The 26093-nt window shown below is 42.1% G+C and overlaps 1 protein-coding gene across 1 annotated transcript in view; it reads left to right on the top strand.

Annotated features, from left to right (window-relative positions):
* Positions 1-209: 209 nt before the first annotated feature.
* GOT1 (glutamic-oxaloacetic transaminase 1) overlaps positions 210-26093 on the top strand; it is a 33891-nt gene continuing 8007 nt past the window's right edge. Inside the window, exons 1-5 of the mRNA XM_003825455.5 lie at positions 210-503; positions 10129-10310; positions 24134-24257; positions 24734-24846; positions 25123-25227. Coding sequence (XP_003825503.1) covers positions 386-503; positions 10129-10310; positions 24134-24257; positions 24734-24846; positions 25123-25227 — 642 coding nt within the window. The 5' untranslated portion in view covers positions 210-385. The remainder of the gene's footprint in view (positions 504-10128; positions 10311-24133; positions 24258-24733; positions 24847-25122; positions 25228-26093) is intronic.

Below are 26093 nucleotides of genomic sequence, written 5' to 3'. Positions count from 1 at the left end.
ACCCGCCGCTCGCTCGGCTCCTCCCCTCAGCCAGGAGACCCAAGGAATAACAGCCTCTGCGATAGGAGCACGCTCTACCAATCAACCGTAGTCTCCGCCCACGCCTCAGCCGGAGGAAATTGCATTGGTTGCATCATTCTCGGCAGTCGATAAATTGTTTTCTTGGATTGGCTAATAGCGTTCCTTCTCCCCCGTGTCTTCGTCGTCAGAAGCTGGCGATTGGTTAATCGCGTTGCCAAGCTTTGGACGCGGCTCGACCATTGGAGGCCGCGGGCCCGCCCCCGCCGGCTAGGTGAAGGTGAGTGTCTCCTCCAGTCGCAACGGCCAGACCTGACCGGCCAGCTCCGGGCGTGGGGTGAAATCTCTTGATTCCTAGTCTCTCGATATGGCACCTCCGTCAGTCTTTGCCGAGGTTCCGCAGGCCCAGCCTGTCCTGGTCTTCAAGCTCACTGCCGACTTCAGGGAGGATCCGGACCCCCGCAAGGTCAACCTGGGAGTGGGAGGTAAGGATGTAGTGCTCTGGAGTGTGAGCAGCTCGGGGAGTGGAGCGGACCCAACCCAGGTCGTGGAGACTGTGGGAGAAGCCGAGGCCCAGTGTGGCGCTGCCTGAAGAGGGCGGCGCCGGAGAGGAGGCTGGATCCACGAAGGCTTCCTAAAACCTGCCCATTTTACAGATGCAGGTGTGGAGTCCCTGGGAAGGGGCGATGTGTCCGAGGCCGCACAAACCAGGTGTAGCAGCCAAGACACAAACTCAGTCTTTCCGATTCCCCATTCTGCCTTCTTTATACTGCATCCTCCTAAGAAATGAGGCTGCCGGAGCTTGTAGAGAGAGGGAGAAAAATAGGAAGCCTGATAGGCTTAGGGTTCTGGTTGCTAGGAAATGGGTAAAGGAGAACTTTTAACGCTAGAAAGCTCTGTTCTGAGTCGGTAAATATTGGAGTGACCACCGAGTATCAATCAGCCACCTTATTAAGCTTTGTAGGGGGAGACTGAGGCTTGATTTTGCCCTTAAGGATTTAAAAATCTGCTGGTGTTACACAATGCTTTGAGACAGGTTAATGCTGCCCCCGGGGGATCTGGGGAGATGGTTCTGGCCGTCACAGATGTGGTAGGAATGGGTAGAGATGGTGGAAAGGAGTAGAGAGAAGTATGGATGGTAGAAGCTTACTTTCCACACATCCTATCTTCATTTCTTGATTCAAGTGATTCTCATCTGTACCTTGGACAGCTCAGAGCATGGGCCTCAGTTTCCCCATCTGCCAAGAAGATTTATATTGGAGTGCCTCTCAAATTTTTTACCCCTAACCCTCTCTGATGAATTTGTTATTCTCACTATCATTTGGATGTTTGAAGCCCCACAGACACTTACTTTCTCCATTTGGATTTTGCCACGTGCAAAGACCAGCCAGAGAGATGAAAATGGGTAGGATAAAGTCTTATGCTAGGGAATAGACTTAGAATAAAAGGACTAGAAATTGTGGAAAGAGAAGGTGGAATCATTTTGTAGCAGAGTGTGACATGAAGGACGCTCAGAATCAGGTTTCTCATAGATAACGTTTTGTCTGTGCATAGCATTTGTTAAAAAAAAAAAAAAAAAAGTCGGCCGGGCGCGGTGGCTCAGGCCTGTAATCCCAGCACTTTGGGAGGCTGAGACGGGCGGATCACGAGGTCAGGAGATGAGACCATCGTGGCTAACACGGTGAAACCCCATCTCTACTAAAAATACAAAAAAGTATCCGGGCGTGGTGTTGGCCGCCTATAGTCCCAGGTACTCGGGAGGCTGAGGCAGAAGAATTGCTTAAACCCGGGAGACGGAGGTTGCAGTGAGCCGAGATCGCGCCATTGCACTCCAGGCTGGGCGACAGAGCGAGACTCTTTCTCAAAAAAAAAAAAAAAAGTCTTCACTAAGGAGTATGGGGAGGGGTAAGGAAAAATCCATTGAAAAGTGATGGTTTGTTGAAGCTGGTAATTTGTTGAAGCTGGGTGATGGGTACATGGGCATACGTTATATTATTCTCTCAGCTTTTGTATAGGTTTGAAATTTTTCATCATAAAGCTTTTAAAATAAGTCAGTACTACATAGTTTGGCCCATTGAGGGAAAATGATGTTTTTAGCAGGCAACTGAGTGGGAGAAATGTTGAAAGATTGCCTCAAATTGAATTTGAATGGACACCATTTGGTCTCTTAATTTAAAACCAGTCCAAAACCTCCAAGCGTTTCTTTGCAGCCAGATGTATACAAAGAACTAGTATTACTGTCAATCTAAATACATCTTTTTAAAACGTCAGATTTTGCCTGCCACGGTGGCTCACGCCTGTAATCCCAGCACTTTGGGAGGCCAAGGCAGGTGGATCACCTGAGGTCAGGAGTTCGAGACCAGCCTGGCTAACATGGTGAAACCCCATCTTTACTAAAAATACAAAAATTAGCCAGACGTGGTGGTGCACACTGGTAATCACAGCTACTTGGGAGGCTGAAGCAGGAGAATCGCTTGAACCTGGGAGGTGGCGGTTGCAGTGAGCCAAGATCACGCCATTGTACTCCAGCCTGGGTAACAGAGTGAGACTCCGTCTCAAGAAAGAAAGAAAAAAAAAAAAACAAAAAACCACGTCAGATTTATTTTATTAATTCAATTTACCTTTGAACTATCTTACAGGGTTTCTGTGAGGATTAAGTACATTTAAAGTGTTTATAGCTGTATCTGGCACATAAGTAGGATTTATGTAAGTGTTAGGTATTACTGTTATTGTTGTTTTGGCATTTCTTTGAGTGATTCTCATAAAAGATATTGAATAAAAATTTTCAGTTCAAGAACTGCAAAATGAACTAATTTATGACCTTGGTTCAGAAATAAATTGCTCATGCAGAGAAAAAGCACCCCGACAGCACAGGCCAGAAGCAATGGACTCAGAATTGGAGTCATTGACTCAGACGGCCACCTCAGCTGTGATGGTGCCTATGTCATGTTTTCCAGGAACTCCAACTCCTTACCATGAGCAAATTATTTATGCATGTAATCTCACTGAATGCTCACAACTCTGGAGGGTGGTTTATTACTATTACTGTTTAGAGGCAAGGAAGCTGAAGACTGGAGAGGTGAAGCAATTTGCCCCAGGTCATTTGACCACTGGGTGGTAGAGCTGGGAATCCAGGCCAGGTCTCTCAGGCCTCAGAGTCTCTGCCCACACCTGTATTTCAGGTACCTCCAGGTGGTAGCCAGTACACTGTAGTGGGAAGAGCCAGGAGACCTAGGTACAGGCCCAGCACCGTGGTCCAGCCATGTGACTTGGAAGGGTTGTTTAACATCCCTGGGGCTCATCTGTTAAATGAGGAGACAAGATTGAATGACCTCTCTCCCAAATTCTACTCTTAAGACTCTACTGGGCCAGGCACGGTGGCTCACGCCTGTAATCCCAACGCTTTGGGAGGCCGAGGCGGGCGGATCACGAGGTCAGGAGATTGAGACCATCCTGGCTAACACGGTGAAGCCCCGTCTCTACTAAAAATACAAAAAAATTAGCCGGGTGTGGTGGCAGGCGCCTGCAGTCCCAGCTACTCGGGAGGCTGAGGCAGGAGAATGGCGTGAACCCAGGAGGCGGAGCTTGCAGTGAGCTGAGATCGCGCCACTGCACTCCAGCCTGGGCAACAGAGCGAGACTCCGTCTCAAAAAAAATAAATAAATAAATAAAAAAGATTCTACTGTACTAAAAGTCAACTCCACAATTCACTAGCACATTCTATGACTGTAGCGTAGGATAATAATTTTACTGGCCTCATCAGTTGTCTGAGGATTAAATGAATAATTATATGTGAAATGTGATATGTAAATGAAAAGTGTTATATATAAATGTTATTTTTGATCATCACTGTGACTCGTCTTTTTGTGGATAGCAGGTGTTTGGATAAGGATCTAATTAGAGTAGAATAAAAGGTCTCCTTCCAGCCGTTATATGTCCTAGTCTTATTTATACACATCCCCAAGTATACCCCTTGTGAAGAAAATGTAATTAATCATTGACCTTAGGGAAGATACTTTTTTTCCCCCAAGTTAAGATAAAACCTAATGGAGGTTATCTAGTTAATGTTCCAGTGATTTTGGACACGTTTAGAATAAACTGCACCTGTAATCTCAGACAGTTCCTACTTGCAGCTAGTTTCCTCAGTTTTTCTTCTTGCTGTGATGATTTAAATAATTTCCTTATAGGTAAACAGAGGAGAGTATCACATTTTCCACTGCTAAGCACAATGCTTTCTAAGTTGATCATTTTAGTGCTTCTCAATGCTTCAGACTGAAGTGGTTTGAAGGACATGGGAAATGGATCCAACCTGGTGCAACCTATAGCAAGAAGTTTCTTCAAAGACTCCAGTCCATTTTTTCATGTGAGCGTAGCTTTCTTTTGGCCCAGATAAACTCTGCTAGCTTTAATATTTCTTATTTTCAACATGGTTTCCTAGCATCTTCAAATAAAATAGTTGGAAAAATATGCTTTATCAGATGTTTCTGAGTACCCCTGGCCTTCTCCCCAGTATCCTAATAGGCTCTTGAGTGGGGATAGGTGAGGGAAGTGGCGATCTTAGGAGGAAGATGAGGGTGATGGTTTGACCATTTAAATCTGTGTTCTTTCTTCCTTTCCTTCTGCAAAGCAAGACTGCTGGGCCCACCTGTAGACTGTGTGACTCCCCTAAAAGGGTTTATGTCCAGGAAGAAGAGCAGTGGGGCGTGGAGCTGGGGAGCATGCTGATAAAAAGGCCCCTGACATGGTCCCAGGGGCCTGCTTGCTTCAGGCTTTCTCTAGACATCTCTTGCTTTTAAAAAAGCACATGGATCCATGAACTTAATAGTATGACAGCCTAGCTCTTGTTATCTCTGTGATCCTGGGCAAATGATTTGACTTTTCTGGCTGCAGCAGCCAGATCCTTAAAATAGACATCACAATATCTATTTTGTGGGTTGCTATACGAATTAAATGAGAGTAAAGAAATGTATTTAGTGCAGTACCTTGTATGTACAAAGTATTTAGTAAATCCGTGTTGTTATTTCTCTGCCCTCAGGTTCCGTCAATGTCTTTCTCCATGCCCCAGACCTCATCTCTGAATGTCAGGCCTACAGTGGACACATCCTACAACTCCCTCAAATTCAGCATGTTCAAAGCACAGCTCATCATTTCCACCTTCCCCTTGATCTTTTCTTCTATCTTCCCCTTGTGTTCTAGATCTTGGTCGACCCCACTACCACCATCCACTCATTATCCAGACTTGAGGGAGACCTTGGAGTCAACAGCAGCCCTTTCCCCAATCCCCTGTCTTTTTATTTGGTCAATAGGTTCTGTCTTTTCTACCTCGAATCTATTTCCAGTGGCACCCCTTTTCTTCATCCCTGCTGCCATTGTGTGAATTCAAGGCCGCATTATTTCGCTTCTGGAATATTGCAGTAGCTTTCTACTCCTTCTACTTCTAGTAACTTACCCTTCTTAACTACTGTCTCTGTCCTTCTCTCCGGTTTATTTTCTGTGGTGTCACTCAAATGATCCCATTAAAATGTGCAGCTGCTCATGTCACTCTCTTGCTTAAATGCTTTCAGTGGTTACCCATTGAAACTGAAGTTCCCTAAAAGAGACTCCAGGATTCTTTTAGCCACTCCCGGCTAATCCTTAGTGGATTCCACATCAGAGTCATGAAAATGCAGATCCTCAAAGACCTCATGCTCCCCAGGCCTCTGGGGCCTTGCACAGGTGTGCCCTCTCGCATGCCCTTCTTCCCTTGTTTACCTTTTAAACTCTTATTCATCTTTCATTCTTCATTCTCTGTAAAATCTTCTCTGATTCCTCAAATTAGAATTAAAGGCTCTATCTATGCTCTGTGTTTCTTGGAGAGCAGATGGGATCTTATTTTATCAGTCTCTATAGCTTCTACTAGCCAGTGCCTGGCTCATGGTGAGACTTAGTAAGTACTTGTTATGTGAGCGAGTGAATGAAAGAGTGAATGAGAAACTCAAGGGTCCAACAAATAGGAATAAAAATTCTTGGGGAGAGCAGGAATAGTGGTTGTTGTTAATGCCTGACCTCACTGCTCCAGTCACCCAAGAGGAATCTGGTTCTGCTTCACTAGGGCAGTTAGGAGAGGCATCAGAAACAAATCTAGAACTCAACCTGGGAAAAACTGGGCAATGGAGAAGGAAGGGGAGTTGTAAATTGGCCAGTTTTTTTTTAGTCACAGTATAGACACAATGCCTCTCCAACCATCCCCAACCCAAGTAGTAGTATTGGAATTTTAGAGTTTCACAGAGTATTCAGTAGTGGTAAGAACAGCAGTATTCCAGTCTTTTCTTTCTCTTTCATATTTTATTTATTCATAGCACATTATTTGTGAATGACATATTATCATAAATATAAACACATAGCCTAATAATGTTATAGAATAGATATAACACCCAGACACAGAACTGAAACATAACAGAACTGGTTTTTCTATAAACATCCCAAATTTTTTTGCATCTACCTAGTATCCTTTGTAGGTAGTTCAAATACGCTTTTCTTGTTCCAAGATTTCTAGAAACCCCTTTTAGACTAGCTATCAAGGCATGTAGGACCCACACAAGGGATCATTTTTTAAAATAATTGTTCTCTGTGAGTTTTACCCAGCTTATTCACCCACTCTTTTCAATGGAGATGATGCAAATGCTATTCCCGAAAAATAATTGACTTTCAAAGGACAAAGATTTGGCACTATTGAGGCTATTCAAAATAATGAGATGTTGCCTCTAGAAACAATTCCAAAAGAAGTTTCAAGAATATTTTGAACAATGGTAACGTTGTGATCATAGATATGTTGATGTGCTTTAGGGACAACTCTTACTTGGAAGTAGCTATTTTGGTACATCTTTAGAGAAACCAGACCAAATCCCAGCTGGCGAAGGAGGCTTTTTGAACTTGTTGAGAAGTTTGGTGGACTAAGGGGTATATCATGAATGGTATGAGAGTACTGTGAGTTGGGCCAGGCATGGTGGCTCACTCCTGTAATCCCAGCACTTTGGAAGTCCGAGGCGGGAGGTTTGCTTGAGCCCAGGAGTTTGAGACCAGCCTGGGCAACAAAGTGAGGCCCTGTTTCTATGAAAAATTAAAAAAAAAAAAATTAGCTGGTCCTGGTGGTGAATGACTTTGGTCTCAGCTACATGGGAAGCTGAGGCAAGAGAATTGCTTGAGCCCAGGGGGTTGAAGCTGCAGTGAGCTGTGTTCGTGCCACTGCACTCTCACCTGGGCAACAGAGTGAGACCCTGTCTCAAAAAAAGAAAAAAATATTGTGAGTTAGATTCACCAGAGCCGGAGGGTAGACTATGAGTGGTATGAGAGTATTGTTTGATTCACCTACCCAGAGGCATTTGGTCAGTGGCTCTGTCAGTCTGTAGCCCTGTCCACATTTCTATTACTAACTTGAAATGTTTCTCAGATTTGCAGATGACATATTCCTGGAGGGTAGAGTTAGCTGATCATTCAAAATGATCTTATAAAGTCTTTTTGCTGTATATCCTGTGACCTAATAAATTAACATTTAGATATTTTTCCTAAGAAAACACTCACGAATATGTGTAAATATATGAACATTTATCACAATGTTTATAACAGCAAATAATTTAAAGCAACACAGTTAATAAATTATATATAAAACAAATATTTATCCACTAAAATGATGTTGTAAATGGCTCATATTTGTGAAAAATACCCAATTGCATTCATAATAAGATAAATGCAAATTAAAACTACTTGACATATTATATTGGCAAAAATACACTCAGTGCGTAAGGCTGTGTGGAAGCAAACACTCTTAAACAGTGCTGGTGGGAATGTAAATTGATATAATTCCTGTATCAATTTGGACAATTTGGAAATATTTGTCAAAATTACAAAAACACATACTTCTTAGCCCACTCTTTTGTTTTCCACCCGGCATCTTACAGATATATTTGCATACATGTGAGATGACGTATGTACAGGGTCGTTCACTGAAGTATTGTTTTAATAGCCAAAGATTGTAAACAACTCAAATGTCCAACAAGAGACTGGCAAAGTAAAATATGGTACATTCATCAGCTAAGCAGCTGTAAAAAAGAACAAGGACGCTCTCTATGCGCAAATGTAAAATGATTTTCAAGTGGAAAAAGCAAGGAACACAAAACAGTGTATAGTATGCCGTATGCTACCTTTTGTTTAAAAGGGCATATGTAAGAAGCTGTGTTTGCTTGTGTAGGCATAGGGAAATGCAGGAAGGATATGTAAGAAACTAACAGTTGTTATTTATGGAGGGAGGGATTTGAGAACTAGGTAGATAGAGGATAAGAATGGGATGGAGACATGCAAACATGTCACCTATTAGAAGAATAGTTAATGAGGAGGAAAAATGCATAGTATATATTTAATGGAAAAAAGCATGTTGAAAATTCTATGTATAGTTTGATCCATATTTTATAAAAGAATATGCCCATCAAAAATAAAGCTTAGAAGGTTGTACACCAAAATTTTCATACTCCTTGTCTCTGAGTACTGGGATTATATGTTATGTTAGTTCTCACACTGCTATAAAGAACTACCTGAGACTGGGTAATTTATAAAGAAAAGAGGTTTAATGGACTCATGGTTCCACCGGCCATATAAGAAACACGGTTGGGAGGCCTCAGGAAACTTACAATCATGGAGGAAGAGTGAAGCGCAAGCAAGCACCTTCACATGGCCCAGCAGGAGAAGAGCAAAGCGGGAGGTGCTATACACTTTTAAAAAACCAGATGTAGTGAGAACTCACTCACTGTCACAAGAACAGCAAGGCAGAAATCTGCCCCCATGGTCCATCAACACTGGAGATTACAATTCAACATGAGATTTGGGTGGGGACACACAGCCAAACTATATCCGTCTACTCCTGACCCCTATCAAATCTCATCGCCTTCTCACATTTCAAAACACAATCACATGTTAATTATAATGTTTATTTTTTACCTTCTGGGCTTTTCCCAATTTTCTACAATCAACACGTGTTGTTCAGTAAATGGTAACAACAACCCTAAAATGTAATTTTTTTTTTAAGTCAGGGATTAATTTTGGGCAGAAATCAAGAAAATAAAAATCAGTATCACTCTAAAATTTTGTTTCCATTTCAAAATCACTTGCGTAAGTGTAGGATTATTGAGGACCTAAACATTCAAACAGAGAGGCAAATGACCCCTGCCAGGAATCCTACTTGGACAGATTACTGGCGTGGGTGCAAAGCTAAAGTAACTGCCCTGTAAAGCTCTAATCCTAACATAATCATAGAATAGTGTAGGGGAAAAAATTGGTGCTGGATAACTCAGAGTGACTTAAAAATACTTTCAGAGGAAGAGGAAATGCTTAGAGGTTTACTGTAGAGCAGGATTAAATATTGTGAAATAGATCAATGAAAGGGTGAGGCAGATGAAGTGGAATGAAGTCAGAAGGGTAAACACTGGCTGAGGTCAAAATACAGAGAGAGGATAAAGATGTGTTTAAGTGGGTCCTTGGGTGATTGTGTCACCTGTCATTGAAATCGTCAGGGCATTTGCTTATCATTCGTCTTATTTCTGTTCCTCTGGGACAAGAGGAGTGGTGGGCCTTCTTCCACTCCTTCTCCATGTTTGTGTTAAAGGTGCCAGGTTCATGTGGAAGTAGCACCTAGGCTTTTTCTGGAAGTCTCTTGGGGAGATGCAGAAGGAAGAAGACTGCTGGGCCAATGGCCTAGAGACCTCAGTGCACTAGTGATATTGACATGACATTTGCAAGATGCTTTTTGCTTTGCAGAGTGCTTTTCTATGTACTTTCTCATGTGACCAGGCTCTATGATGTCCCAGTTTTATTTCAGCATTCTACTTTTTGGAGGTCACATAGTTAAGAGCTGTAAGTTCCACAAGGATGGGGACCACATCTGCCCTTATGTTTGCCCAGCACCTAGCCCAATGCTTGGCTCAAATTAGGTACTCAGTAAGTGAACAAACTTTTCTCCAATTTCCTTCACTGTTCTGTTTTGACTGGAAGGTGGTGGGATTCTCCTAGTTCACAGTTACAAACTCTTAACTTGGACACAGCATGAGCCTCCACTATGTATAACTCTTTTCCATTCTCCAGCATATCGCACGGATGACTGCCATCCCTGGGTTTTGCCAGTAGTGAAGAAAGTGGAGCAGAAGATTGCTAATGACAATAGCCTAAATCACGAGTATCTGCCAATCCTGGGCCTGGCCGAGTTCCGGAGCTGTGCTTCTCGTCTTGCCCTTGGGGATGATAGCCCAGCTCTCAAGGAGAAGCGGGTAAGTTTTGGGTAAGGATGTATTTTCTCTTTAGAAACTGAAAGTAAAAAGATGTTGAGAATACAGTTTGTTTAAAATATTAGGCGTTATGTCTATTGAACTGCCAATGAATAAGTGTTTCTGTAGCGCGAGTTCAGGAACCTGATGGCGCAAATAATGTGGCCATGTACAAAGCACGGCTTTTTCACTTGTTCAGTTTTGCCCAGTAGATCATCAGATTTTAGCTACTGCATTTGAAGCAGTCAGTGGAGATGCCAAGTAGAAAGAATTCAATGGAGTGATAAAGACACCAGGGTTCTAGATCCAACTCTGCCACTACTTTTGATCATAGGCAAGTCATTTAGCCCTCTGGGCTCACATACACATGTTAGAAAATGACCACATAGTGCGAGTCTGTGATCCCATGAGGAGCACTTGCGTAGGGAATTGTTTAAGGGGCCTCTGAGTCCCCTGAAATTATATGCAGAATTTTGTGTGTACTTATTTCTTGGGAGAAGGTGCATAGCTTTTATCAGATTTTCAAAAGGTGTCTGTGGCCCTTCAAGGGTTCAGGAGCTACTAGTAGATGCTGTCTAAAGTCCCTGCCAGTTCTAATATTCTTTAATACTTCTACTGTTGATCTCAGCATCTATCATTTAAGTGCTTCCTGGTATATAGTCTATGTGTAACTGGAGATACATGGAGGAAGAACACATTTGGAAGTAGAACAGTGAGATAGGCTGTGTGTTCCAGGAAGTGGAACAGATTCTCAGTGTTGTAGGAATTCAGAGGGGAGGGAGACCTATGAGTGCTGGAGATGGCACTTGAGCTGAATCTTACAGAATGTGTGAGCGAGGCCGGGACACTGGTTCTCAGCTCCAGCTGGATATTAGTATTACCTGGGGAGTTTTTAAAAACATACTGTGGCTGGGCCCTGTGGACCCCATGCCAGGCCAGGTAAATCAGAATCTTGGAGGCACCACCCTTCTCCCCTCTCTTTCACTCCCTTTTCTTCTCCCCCATGGGCATATTTTTTAAATACTCCCCAGGTGTTTTCAAAGTATAGCCAGTTTTGAGAACCATAAAATATGGAAGAGGGGCAAGAGGAAGGATATTCATCTTGAATGGTAGGAGTCCAGGGACAGAGGCAAGAGCTAAGCAGGTCTAGCTTGTAAAGAGACCTACCTGATGAGAGCTGGGAACATGTTGGATAGGTTAGGCAGGCTGATTCTGGCAGCCAGGGCAGGAGGAGCCAACTGAAGGTTGGAGCAGAGGAGTTACCCAATAAAAGTGTTGTTTGAAGAAGATAAGTCTGATTGGGTGGGTGGGAAAAAGAAGAGCTCAGATTTTTGCACTAGTCCAGTTGGGAATTGCACAGTTTAAACCAGTGGCCATTATCATTCCCCTGGGTCAGTGTTGTGAGGTAGCCTGTAGTTCATGCATTGAGGAAACCACATCTTGGAGTCATCTGATTTATTCCCCACATGCTGTGTACAGTAGGTTTTCCTTTTATATATCATGTTACCCAGATGCCCTGATAAGCAGAACGGCAGAGGACAATAAAGGTTGCACACCCATACATTTGTACATGTACCAGGAAGCAGGGAAGGCCCTGGTGAAGGTCTTGGGACTCAGGTCCATGATTAGGCAAGTAATGAACTTCATTAAGGTTTTGTATAGATTGGAATGAGAGACTATGATTTGCCTCAATGAACTGAAGTCATATGGTTAGAATAGTTAAGAGTATAGAGATTATTAATCATATTGGTAAGTTTTTCTGAAAATCCAGTGTTTCTGCAGAGGTGGAGGAGAATCCTAATGAAGTTTGAAAGTGGGGAACTGGCCAGGCGTGGTGATGCACGCCTGTAATCCCAGCACTTCGGGAGGCCAAGGTGGGCAGATTACTTGAGCTCAGGAGTTCAAGACCAGCCTGAGTAACATGGCAAAAACCCGTCTCTACAAGGAAATACAAAAATTAGCCGGGCATGGTGGCATGCATCTGTAGTCCCAGGTACTTGGGAGACTGAGGTGGGAAGATTGCTTGACCCCAAGAAGTGGAGGCTGCAGTGAGCCATGATTGCACCACTGCATTCCAGCCTGGGCAACAGAATGGGACCCTGTCTCAAAAGAAAAGAAAAAAAAAAAAAAGAAAGTGGGGAACATAGGCCACTGGGGCCTCTCTTCTGAAACTAAATAAATTAGTTGGAATTCTGTTGCTGACAAATGAAAACAGAGATTCCATGTTGGGGAGTTTCTTCCTCTAATACTGCATTTCTTATATAGTTGTTAACTATGTTGGGCAGATGCTGTTCCTCTGCCCATTGATCTCCATTTGATGACTTACACTGTAAGACTTAAGGCTATTTTTTGTAGCCTTGACCCTGGGAACGTAGCCCTCCCTCTTAGTCTAGTTTCTCCTGTTTTATATTTTTGATCATAAAACAATTTTAAAAGGCCATCTTCATGGCAGCAAATATTTGAAGATATACTTTTTGGATACTCTCTTGGCATCTATTAATACATCACTGTGGGTACCAGTGGTTATTGAGCTCTGAGCCTTTCTTTATATATATATATATAAAGATATATATATATATAAATATATATATATATTTTTTATTATACTTTAAGTTGTAGGGTACATGTGCATAACATGCAGGTTTGTTACATATGTATACATGTGCCATGTTGGTGTGCTGCACCCATTAACTCATCATTTACATTAGGTATATCTCCTAATGCTATCCCTCCCCCATCCCTCCACCCCACAACAGGACCCGTGTGTGATGTTCTCCTTCCTGTGTCCAAGTGTTCTCATTGTTCAATTCCCACCTATGAGTGAGAACATGCAGCATTTGGTTTTTTGTCCTTGCGATAGTTTGCTGAGAATGATGGTTTCCAGCTTCATCCATGTCCCTACAAAGGACATGAACTCATCCTTTTATATGTGCCACATTTTCTTAATCCAGTCTATCATTGATGGACATTTGGGTTGGTTCCAAGTCTTTGCTATTGTGAATAGTGCTGCAATAAACATATGTATGCATGTGTCTTTATAGCAGCATGATTTATAATCCTTTGGGTATATACCCAGTAATGGGATGGCTGGGAAAATGGTATTTCTAGTTCTAGATCCCTGAGGAATCGCCACACTATCTTCCACAATGGTTGAACTAGTTTACAGTCCCACCAACAGTGTAAAAGTGTTCCTATTTCTCCACATCCTCTCCAGCACCTGTTGTTTCCTGACTTTTTAATGATCACCATTCTAACTGGTGTGAGATGGTATCTCATTGTGGTTTTGATTTGCATTTCTCTGATGGCCAGTGACGATGAGCATTTTTTCATGTGTCTGTTGGCTGCATAAATGTCTTCTTTTGAGAAGTGTCTGTTCATATCCTTTGCCCACTTGTTGATGGGGTTGTTTGTTTTTTTCTTGTAAATTTGTTTGAGTTCTTTGTAGATTCTGGATATTAGTCCTTTGTCAGATGAGTAGATTGCAAAAATGTTCTCCCATTCTGTAGGTTGCCTGTTCACTCTGATGGTAGATTCTTTTGCTGTGCAGAAGCTCTTGAGTTTAATTAGATCCCATTTGTCAATTTTGGCCTTTGTTGACATTGCTTTTGGTGTTTAAGACATGAAGTCCTTGCCCATGCCTATGTCCTGAATAGTATTGCCTAGGTTTTCTTCTAGGGTTTTTATGGTTTTAGGTCTAACATTTAAGTCTTTAATCCATCTTGAATTAATTTTTGTATAAGGTGTAAGGAAGGGATCCAGTTTCAGCTTTCTACATATGTCTAGCCAGTTTTCCCAGCACCATTTGTTAAATAGGGAATCCTTTCCCCATTTCTTGTTTTTGTCAGGTTTGTCAAAGATCAGATAATTGTAGATGTGTGGTATTATTTCTGAGGGCTCTGTTCTGCTCCATTGGTCTGTATCTCTGTTTTGGTACCAGTACCATGCTGTTTTGGTTACTGTAGCCTTGTAGTATAGTTTGAAGTCAAGTAGCATGATGCCTCCAGCTTAGGATTGACTTGGCAATGGGGGCTGTTTTTTGGTTCCATATGAACTTTAAAGTAGTTTTTCCCAATTCTGTGAAGAAAGTCATTGGTAGGTTGATGGGAATGGCATTGAATCTATAAATTACCTTGTACAGTATGGCCATTTTCATGATATTGATTCTTCCTATCCGTGAGCATGGAATGTTCTTCCATTTGTTTGTATCCTCTTTTATTTCGTTGAGCAGTGGTTTGTAGTTCTCCTTGAAGAGGTCCTTCACATCCCTTGTAAGTTGGATTCCTAGGTATTCTATTCTCTTTGAAGCAATTGTGAATGGTAGTTCACTCATGATTTGGCTCTCTATTTGTCTGTTATTGGTGTATAAGAATGCTTGTGATTTTTGCACATTGATTTTGTATCCTGAGACTTTGCTGAAGTGGCTCATCAGCTTAAGGAGATTTTGTGGTGAGACGATGGGGTTTTCTAGTTACACAATCATGTCATCTGCAAACAGGGACAATTTGACTTCCTCTTTTCCTAATTGAATACCCTTTATTTCTTTCTCCTGCCTGATTGCCCTGACCAGAACTTTCAACACTATGTTGAATAGGAGTGGTGAGAGAGGACATCCCTGTCTTGTGCCCGTTTTCAAAGGGAATGCTTCCAGTTTTTGCCCATTCAGTATGATATTGGCTGTGGGTTTGTCATAGATAGCTCTTATTATTTTGAGATACGTCCCATCAATACGTAATTTATTGAGAGTTTTTAGCATGAAGGGCTGTTGAATTTTGTCAAAGGCCTTTTCTGCATCTATTGAGATAATCATGTGGTTTTTGGCTTTGGTTCTGTTTATATGCTGGATTACGTTTATTGATTTGTGTATGTTGAAATAGCCTTGCATCCCAGGGATGAAGCCCACTTGATCATGGTGGATAAGCTTTTTGATGTGCTGCTGGATTTGGTTTGCCAGCATTTTATTGAGGATTTTTGCATCGATGTTCATCAGGGATATTGGTCTAAAATTCTCTTTTTTGGTTGTGTCTCTGCCAGGCTTTGGTATCAGGATGATGCTGGCCTCATAAAATGAGTTAGGGAGGATTTCCTCTTTTTCTATTGATTGGAATAGTTTCAGAAGGAATGGTACCAGCTCCTCCTTGTATCTCTGGTAGAATTCGGCTGTGAATCCGTCTGGTCCTGGACTTTTTTTGGTTGGTAAGCTATTAATTACTGCCTCAATTTCAGAGCCTGTTATTGGTCTATTCAGAGATTCAACTTCTTTCTGGTTTAGTCTTGGGAGGGTGTATGTGTCGAGGAATTTATCCATTTCTTCTAGATTTTCTAGTTTATTTCCATAGAGGTGTTTGTAGTATTCTCTGATGGTAGTTTGTATTTCTGTGGGATCGGTGGTGATATCCCCTTTATCATTTTTTATTGCGTCTATTTGATTCTTCTCTCTTTTCTTCTTTATTAGTCTTGCTAGCAGTCTATCAATTTTGTTGATCTTTTCAAAAAACCAGCTCCTGGATTCATTGATTTTTTGAAGGGTTTTTTGTGTCTCTATCTCCTTCAGTTCTGCTCTGATCTTAGTTATTTCTTGCCTTCTGCTAGCTTTTGAATGGGTTTGCTCTTGCTTCTCTAGTTCTTTTAATTGTGATGTTAGGGTGTGAATTTTAGATCTTTCCTGCTTTCTCTTGTGGGCATTTAGTGCTATAAATTTCCCTCTACACACTGCTTTAAATGTGTCCCAGAGATTCTGGTATGTTGTGTCTTTGTTCTCGGTGGTTTCAAAGAACACCTTTATGTCTGCCTTCATTTCCTTATGTACCCAGTAGTCATTCAGGAGCAGGTTGTTCAGTTTTCATGTAGTTGAGCGGTTTTGAGTGAGTTTCTTAATCCTGAGTTCTAGTTTGATTGCACTGTGGTCTGAGAGACAGTTTGTTATAATTTCTGTTCTTTTACATTTGCTGAGGAGTGCTTTACTTCCAACTATGTGGTCAATTTTGAAATAAGTGTGGTGTGGTGCTGAGAAGAATGTATATTCTGTTGATTTGGGGTGGAGAGTTCTGTAGATGTCTATTAGGTCCTCTTGATGCAGAGCTGAGTTCAATTCCTGGATATCCTTGTTAACTTTCCGTCTTCATTGATCTGTCTAATGTTGACAGTGGGGTGTTAAAGTCTCCTATTATTATTGTATGGGAGTCTAAGTCCCTTTGTAGGTCCCTAAGGACTTGCTTTATGAATCTGGGTGCTCCTGTATTGGGTGCATATATATTTAGGATAGGTAGTTCTTCTTGTTCAATTGATCCCTTTACAATTATGTAATGGCCTTCTTTATCTCTTTTGATCTTTGTTGGTTTAAAGTCTGTTTTATGAGAGACTAGGATTGCAACCCCTGCCTTTTTTGTTTTCCATTTGCTTGGTAGATCTTCCTCCATCCCTTTATTTTGAGCCCATGTATGTCTCTGCACGTGAGATGGGTTTCCTGAATACAGCACACTGATGGGTCTTGACTCTTTATCCAATTTGCCTGTCTGTGTCTTTTAATTGGAGCATTTAGCCCATTTACATTTAAGGTTAATATTGTTATGTGTGAATTTGATCCTGTTATTATGATGTTAGCTGCTTATTTTGCATGTTAGTTGATGCAGTTTCTTCCTAGCCTCGATGGTCTTTACAATTTGGCATGTTTTTGCAGTGGCTGGTACCGGTTGTTCCTTTCCATATTTAGTGCTTCCTTCAGGAGCTCTTGTAGGGCAGGCCTCGTGGTGACAAAATCTCTCAGCATTTGCTTGTCTGTAAAGGATTTTATTTCTCCTTCACTTATGAAGCTTAGTTTGGCTGGATATGAAATTCTGGGTTGAAAATTCTTTTCTTTAAGAATGTTGAATATTGGCCCCCACTCTCTTCTGGCTTGTAGAGTTGCTGCTGAGAGATCAGCTGTTAGTCTGATGGGCTTCCCTTTGTGGGTAACCCGACCTTTCTTTCTGGCTGCCCTTAACATTTTTTCCTTCATTTCAACTTTGGTGAATCTTACAATTATGTGTCTTGGAGTTGCTGTTTTTGAGGAGTATCTTCATGGCATTCTCTGTATTTCCTGAATTTGAATGTTGGCCTGCCTTGCTAGGTTGGGGAACTTCTCCTGGATAATATCCTGCAGAGTGTTTTCCAACTTGGTTCCATTCTCCCCGTCACTTTCAGGTACACCAATCAGATGTAGATTTGGTCTTTTCACATAGTCCCATATTTCTTGGAGGCTTTGTTCATTTCTTTTTATTCTTTTTTCTCTAAACTTCTCTTCTCACTTCATTTCATTCATTTGATCTTCCATCACTGATACCCTTTCTTCCAGTTGATCGAATCGGCTACTGAAACTTGTGCATTCATCACGTAGTTCTCGTGCCGTGGTTTTCAGCTCCATCAGGTCCTTTAAGGACCTCTGCATTGGTTATTCTAGTTAGCCATTCATCTAATTTTTTTTCAAGGTTTTTAACTTCTTTGCGATGGGTTCGAACTTCCTCCTTTAGCTCAGAGAAGTTTGATCTTCTGAAGCCTTCTTCTCTCAACTCGTCAAAGTCATTCTCCATCCAGCTTTGTTCCGTTGCTGGTGAGGAGCTGCATTCCTTTGTAGGAGGGGAGGCACTCTGATTTTTAGAATTTTCAGTTTTTCTGCTCTGTTTTTTCCCCATCTTTGTGGTTTTATCTACCTTTGGTCTTTGATGATGGTGACATACAGATGCGTTTTTGGTGTGGATGTCCTTTCTGTTTGTTAGTTATCCTTTTAACAGTCAGGACCCTCAGCTGCAGATCTGTTGGAGTTTGCTGGCGGTCCACTCCAGACCTTGTTTGCCTGGGTATCAGCAGCGGAGGCTGCAGAACAGGGAATATTGGTGAACAGCAAATGTTGCTGCCTGATCGTTCCTCTGGAAGTTTCGTCTCAGAGGGGTACCCGGCCATGTGAGGTATCAGTCTGCCCCTACTGGGGGGTGCCTCCCAGTTAGGCTACTCAGGGGTCAGGGACCCACTTGAGGAGGCAGGCTGTCCGTTCTTAGATCTGAAACTCCGTGCTGAGAGAACCACTACTCTCTTCAAAGCTGTCAGACAGGGACATTTAAGTCTGCAGAGGTTTCTGCTGCCTTCTGTTCGAGCTCTGAGCCTTTCTTCTGCTTGGAAGGCCTCACCATTCCCAGGCTGCTGTCTTAGTTCACTAATAGCCTCTTAATTTACCTTCCTGCCTCTAGTCTCTTCCCTGTTTTAGTACATTCTGCATGCTGCAGCCAGGATGACCTTCCTTGGCAAAACAAGCTACTCATGTCACCTGTTCCCACTCCCCACCCCCACCGCCCATAGCTCCCTCGTTGCCTGTAGGGTAAAATCCAGACTTTGAGCTTGGCATGCAGTGAAAGTAGGTGACAGGTGACAGTCTTCATCCTGTTCTTACAGTTGCTGATTTCCCCTCACTCCACTAGAGGTCCTGACATTCTAAGAGCCTTGCTGTTTTCTAGACCTACTGGGCCCTGTCAAGACTAAGAACCTTTGCCTGGCCCTTCTCTCCATTTGGAATGCCCTCCCTTACTGCTCTAGCTATCCAGTCCCCACCTCTAAGTCCTTCAAGAGCTGATCAAGGGTCACTTCCACACTGAATCCTTAGGTATTTTAGGCAGAGCTTGTTGTTTAAGCTCTCTGAGTTATCACAGGACTTTGTTCACAGCTTGGGAATAACAGTACTTAACTGTTCTTACTATAATGGATAATTTTATAAGTCTTCATCTCCCACAAGGCCCTAACTTTCCCCAGGGCAGGGATCATTGCTTATTTACCTTGCAGATTTTCAGCATTTGGCTCCTATCCAGGTACCTCAGGTTCCAAAGGTTTGGATTCATTCATTCCTTTAGTCATCAGATGCCCACTACTAGAGCCAGGCACTGTTCTAGATGCTGGAGCACAGCAGTGACTCAAACACACAGAATCCCCTGCCCTTGCATTCAGTTTCGGGGAGAGGAACAGACTCTAAATGTAATCTTTTTGACTATATCAATAAGAAAATGATGTAGTATACTAAAGATGATAAATGCTATAAAAATAGAGCAGGAGGAGGCATGTTAGGAATTATAGGAGTGGATACAGTTTTAACTAGGGTGGTTATGATAGAAATAGAAATGACATTTGAGCCAAAACTTAAAGACGAGACATAAATGAAAGAATGAGTGAACAAGTAAACCAACAGTAATTGTTTCTTCCCTTAGATTTTTCTTCTCCAGATTCAACATTTCCAGATCCTTTACCCATTTTGAGGAGACCTATTTTCTAGACTCCTCACTGCCTTGTATTACTTTTCCACTTTCAGATCTTAGGATCCAGACAGAAATGTCCATTTTTCATCTCCGGCATAGTGCTGTTTCAGCTTTGAGATTACTGAGCATTGTAGAAAGGAGGGCTCATGGGCCATAACTCATTGTCACATCATGACATCCCACTCTCGCTTTGATTGCCTCTAGGCGACTTGGGGCTTCTGCTGTGACTCAGATCTTTTCACCACTGTCTTCTTTCTTTATCTAGTTCAGCACATGCTTATGTAGTACCATGTGCCAGATGCCGTGAGAGATGCTGGGGGCACCCAGATGAATGCAGCATGGCTCTGGCCACAGGCAGCTCCTGGTTGCTCTCCTACTCCTCATGGTGAAGTCATAGTATCGGCAAATTGTTATCCCAGACAAGGGTTCTAGAATCCAGCAATCTTATGCTGACATGTCCAACAGAGGCCTGCTCTATCTAGCTTCATACCAAGTCTTCCTGGATTTCCCTTGTTCTGGATACTCTTGTTTACCCAGGTCCAGTTGCCTGGCTCCTTGAGAAGTCTGTACTTACTTCCTTTGATGTTATTATTTTCCTTTATAACAAGTACAGGACATTCTTAGGCTGTAGGACAATTTGCCAAAAATCAGTTCACAGAATGACCACATTGCTATATTATTGATTCACCAAAAACTTGTTTCTATTAGTTGCTGATGTTTAGAGCAACTTGTGTTTCACTGAAGCCATCCAGTATTTAATATATTTTTAGGGAGTGATAACTTCTTGAGAATTTGATATTTCAAGTGTCATATATGTCATGAATGTCAAGGATTAGTTAATGTGGAGTGGGTTTATCTCTTCTAAGCACATTTTTAATGTATTCTACTGATTTTTTAAAAAATGAATTTGCTTTCTGTAGTGGGAGAGAAAGGGTGGAGTTAAAAGTTGAGCACAGGAAATGAAAAATTATGCCTGGGAATGTTTCCACTGGTATCTATGCATCTATCGTGTTTCCAGAAGTTAAAACCATGTTCAAGGGAGGTCTTGCTCATTTGCTTAGGAAGTATTAGCACTCTAGAGTGGCTTAGGTATCTGCAATGTGAAGTCATGTATGAAACTGACATTCAACTTAGCTGGATGACAAATCCATAAAAAATAAATGCACATTTGTGTTATATCATCTTGGTAGCAATTTGCATAAAGAATTCAGGTAAACCACAATGTGGGGGCAAAACTTTTAAAGTAATAGCAAAGGATGAGTGCTCAGTAAGGATCACTGTAAATAACAGAGTAGTTAGTACACCAAATCTGACACACACTGAGCATTTTCACCCCAGTGCACTGCCTTTGCCCCTCTCTGTAATGTACAGCTATGTTTAGTTCTGCATCCCCTTGAATGTCAACTTTGCTTATATTTCATATTTCAGATAGTATTCTTTCACAGATGCTCACACCTATAAATACAAACAGAACATTGGTGCATAATAGTGCCGATAATTGGTAACATTACCTTGTTGTTGGCTTAAATGGGATTTCTACTAAACGATTCATTGTTTTTAAGCTGACTTATGGGTTAAATGAATTTTTTTCAGTCATTTTCAGGAAGTACCCACTGTTTCCTGTTTTACTAAGCATTTATCTCAGGAATAGCCAAGCTTTTCTTACCTGTTGTCATGATCATTTGGGTTTTCTCTATCTAGCAGCATGATTGGTTTTATATCTCTTATAATCCATTCATGGGATGACTCTCAATCAAGGGGGTAATTTTAATGTACTGCTGGATTAATATTGTTCATTAATGTTTACTTGGGAAGTTAGCATCAAGGTACGATCTAGGTCTCTCATTCTACTTTTTTCCCTTTTGTTGTCTTTTAGCAGCAATGTTATGTTAGGTTCTTGAAAAGATTTAGGAAGCTTTTCTTCTCTAAGAAGAGTTTTAAAACCTTTTTATTGGCCAGGCGTGGTGGCTCATGCCTGTAATCCCAGTACTTTGGGAGGCCGAGGCAGGCGGATCACGAGGTCAGGAGTTGGAGAGCAGCCTGACCAACATGGTGAAACCCCATCTGTACTAAAAACACAAAAATTAGCTGGGTATGGTGGTACGTGCCTGTAGTCCCAGCTCCTCAGGAGTCTCAGGCAGGAGAATCACTTGAACCTAGGAGGCGGAGGTTGCAGTAAGCCAAGATCGTGCCACTGCACTCCAGCCTGGGCAACAGAGCGAGACTCTGTCTCAAAAAACAAACAAACAAAAAACACAAAAAAAACCTTTTTATTATGGAACATTTCAAATCTATATGAAAGTAGAGAAAACAGTATAAAGAATGAATCCCTGTGTATCCATCACCTAGCTTCAACAATTATCTGTATAGGGTCAATCCTGTGTATTTCCTTCTACCCCACTCCCTGCCTCCCTGCCTCCCTGCCTCCCTGCCCTCCACCAAAGCTGGATTATTATTTAATAGTAAATCCCAGACATCTAAATAGGTGTTTTAAATTGTAAAATTTTATGACTAATACATGAATACATTCATCTTATTTTTAAAAAAACGACTTATAGATTAGGCCAAAGTCCCTTTCAACCACTATTCCTACATCCTTGGACCCCTCCCCAGAGGTTGCCACTGTTAGAAGATTGGCGTGTGTCCCTCCTTGTATTTATTTATTTATTTATTTATTTGAGACAGAGTCTCATTGTGTTGCCCAGGCTGGAGGGCAGTGGTGCGATCTTGGCTCACTGCAACCTCTGCCTCCCAGGTTCAAATGATTCTCACGTCTCAGCCTCCCGAGTAGCTGAGATTACAGGTGTGTGCCACCATGCCCAGCTAATTTTCTTGTATTTTTAGGAGAGACAGGGTTTCACCATGTTGGCCAGGCTGGTCTCAAACTCCTGGGCTCAAGTGATCCACCCACCTTGGCCTCCCAAAGTGCTGGGATTACAGGCGTGAGCCACTGCGCCCGGCTAGATAGACTTTTTCATGTGATCTTTTTCTTCCTTTCTCTTCAATCCTTTAGTCAAATTGGGCAACATGGGGTTTATGACATTTTTCTGCTGAGAGACTTATGCTGAAACCTAATTAGAATTTTGAAGAGGCAAAATCAAAGATCTATAGGCAGAGAACTACATCATTAGAATGTAGTGACTCCATCTAGAATGGAAAACCTGGATTTGTGCTGAGCTGTGCCACTCACAACTGTGTATCCTTTGGGGAAAACATGTCTCTGAATCAGTTCCTCATGTTTCAGGGGATATAGACTTGACTTTAGAGGGCATGTGGGCATTGAGTATACATGAAAGCATTTTGTAAATGATAAAATATAGGAATAGAAAACCAAACACTGCATGTTCTCACTTAAAAGTGGGAGCTGAACAATGAGAACACGTGGACACAGGGAGGGGAACATCACACACGGGGGCCTATCAGTGGGTGGGAGGCAAGGGGAGGGAGAGCATTAGGACAAATACCTAATGCATGCAGGGCTTAAAACCTAGATGACGGGTTGATGGGTGCCACAAACCACCATGGCACATGTATAGCTATGTAACAAACCTGCACATTCTGCACACATATCCCAGAACTTAAAGTAAAATAAATAAATAAATAAATAAATAAATAAATAAAATATGGCTTTTATTATTGCCTATATTAGGTCACTTTAGGATGAGAGGAAGCCAGCCAGGCGCAGTGGCTCACACCTGTAATCCCAGCAGTTTGAGAGGCCAAGGCAGGCAGATCACAAGGGCAGGAGTTCGAGACCAACCTGGCCAAAATGGTGAAACTCCATCTCTACTAAATATACAAAAAATTAGCCGGGCATGGTGGCAGGCGCCTGTAGTCCCAGCTACTCGGGAGGCTGAGGCAGGAGAATCACTTGAACCTGGGAGGCGGAAGTTGCAGTTAGCTGAGACCATGCCACTGCACTCCAACCTAGGCGACAGAATGAGACTGTCTCAAAAAGAAAAAAAAAAAAAGATGAGAGGAAGCCAAGGAGAAGAAAGTAGTACTCATGCATCACCTCTGTTTTGTTAGAACATACTTCTAAGGATTAATAAGCCTGAATTCTAGAGATGAGGAGTAGCACAGATTGATGTCAATGACAAGTTAGGAACACTGTTTTAGAGGCTTATGCTAGAGGGTAAGTTTGATCTTAGGATGGGTGCTGAAGAGATGGGTTTGCCTTCCAAGGCATGTGCGTGCATGCACACACACACACACACACACACTAATGTGGCCTCGGTGTGTCCTCTACCTCTGTGTTCAGAAGGGAAGCTTCTTCTAGTGTCAGACCTCCTGGGTTGAAGACTGGCACTCCTGCTCAGTAGCTGGTAACTTTGAGCAAGGTTCTTCACCTCTCTCAGCCTCAGTTTCCTCAGTTGTAAACATGGGCAAATCATAGTACCTTTTTCATGTAGTAGTTGTAAGGTTTTGATGAGATAATAATTAAAAGCCTTAGCACAGAGCAGGCACAGAGTAAGTGCTCATTATTACCTTATTTTTGTAAATATTATCTGACCTCACCATTATCAGCCTGTGACCCTGTTTCTTCTCTTTCAGGTAGGAGGTGTGCAATCTTTGGGGGGAACAGGTGCACTTCGAATTGGAGCTGATTTCTTAGCGCGTTGGTACAATGGAACAAACAACAAGAACACACCTGTCTATGTGTCCTCACCAACCTGGGGTGAGTCTTTCAGCTGAAGTGAGAGGAAAAACAGAAACCAGAGAGAATTATCCTCATGACTCTCCCTGGTTACACAGAAAATGTAATCCAGCCCTAGAACAACTGACTGTTGGGAATGGCTTGAACAGTGGGTTATGGCAGTGCATGAGAAACCTGCTGCTCAAAATCAAGTTAAGAATACTCTTTCTCAAGACTCTTAGTAGACTTGTATCTACCAAGGCTATGTTGAAACTCCCCAGAGGAGGCATAGAATGTAGATGCAGGAAGTATCATTGTAGTAGAATATAAGTCTGGCATTAATGTGACTGGTTGAACTTGTTCTTGGTTACAATCATTCCTCTACATCTTAACCCCCAGCCTGGATGATGCCCAGTGGACATTGAGCCTGGGAGGGCCCTGGAAGCTGACTTGCATCCTTTCCACTCATGCCTCCTAGTGTTTGTAAAGTGCTTAACTTTTTACTTCTTTGCATGCAGAGAATCACAATGCTGTGTTTTCCGCTGCTGGTTTTAAAGACATTCGGTCCTATCGCTACTGGGATGCAGAGAAGAGAGGATTGGACCTCCAGGGCTTCCTGAATGATCTGGAGGTGGGTGATTTAGAGGAAAAAGTAGAGAATTGCATGGTGTCAGGAATCTCAGGCAAAGTCTTTGGACCAGTTGCTAAGTGAAGGAGTCTGAGACACCTTCCCCATACCTGATGGTGGTTTCTGACATAGCATGTAAGAGAGAGGGCACAAAAGAGACATGAAAGAGTGACAAGAATATGGTTGCCCTTTGCCCTCCATCACTGACCAATCTGCTGCTGACTCTGTCTCCCAATATTCCCATCAGTGTCAGAGCTGACATAGCTTCCTTCTCCTCAGAATGCTCCTGAGTTCTCCATCGTTGTCCTCCACGCCTGTGCACACAACCCAACTGGGATTGACCCAACTCCGGAGCAGTGGAAGCAGATTGCTTCTGTCATGAAGGTAACTGCCCCTTCAGAGCATCTCTTAAAAAATAGTATATATTCTTATTTAATGTATTTAGAAGCAATACCTGTTTGCTGTTTGCTGAGGAATTAGGAAAATGGAGAAAAGTCCAAAGAAGAAAATAAGTGTTAACTGTAAATTTTATTACCTAAAGAAAGACACTGTTAATGTTTTGGTAGATAGAATGTCAGACTGTGTGTGTGTGTGTGTGTGTGTGTGTGTGTGTCTAGTTTTATGTATATGTTTTACAAAGATGAGATCATTTTGTCTGTACTGTTTTGTGCAACACAATTTGTTTTTCATTTTCACTTCTTTATATACATGTCATTGAATATTTTGCAGCATCATTTTTCATAGCTATATTATATTCCTTTCATGGATATGTCATATTAGGGATGGGGTAAATCATCTGATGAATATTTAGGTTTACTTCAGATTGCTTGATCTGATGAAAAATTATGTAACAAAATTTCCTTTTATTATTTCTTTGGCGTAACTTTCTAGGTGGGAATTCCTAGCTGAAAGTCTGTATATTCTTCCTTAATGAGTTTGTAGAATACTTATTAAGGAACTGCTGTGTATTGGACACTGTGGGAATACAGTATTGAATGGAGCAGATGCAGTCCCTACCCTCAAAGACAGACAGCCTGTTTGGGGAGATGGACGAGTACTAAGGCAGCTGTGATGCTGTGAGATAGCTGTGTTGACAGTGTTATAGGGGGGTACATAGCCCAGACTTTGGGCAGTGTATATGTGGGAGTTGGGGGGTTGGTGGCAGGAACCTTCCTGGAAGCAGTGGTTTCTATGTTGAGTCCTGTAGGATGGGGAGGAGCTAAGAAGGCATCAGCAGACAGGGGTTGACA

The sequence above is a fragment of the Pan paniscus genome, chromosome 8 (genome assembly GCF_029289425.2).
Source record: "Pan paniscus chromosome 8, NHGRI_mPanPan1-v2.0_pri, whole genome shotgun sequence".
Classification (NCBI taxonomy): Eukaryota; Metazoa; Chordata; class Mammalia; order Primates; family Hominidae; genus Pan; species Pan paniscus.
Note: the sequence above shows the minus strand (reverse complement) of the source record. Positions and strands in the feature narration are given on the sequence as shown.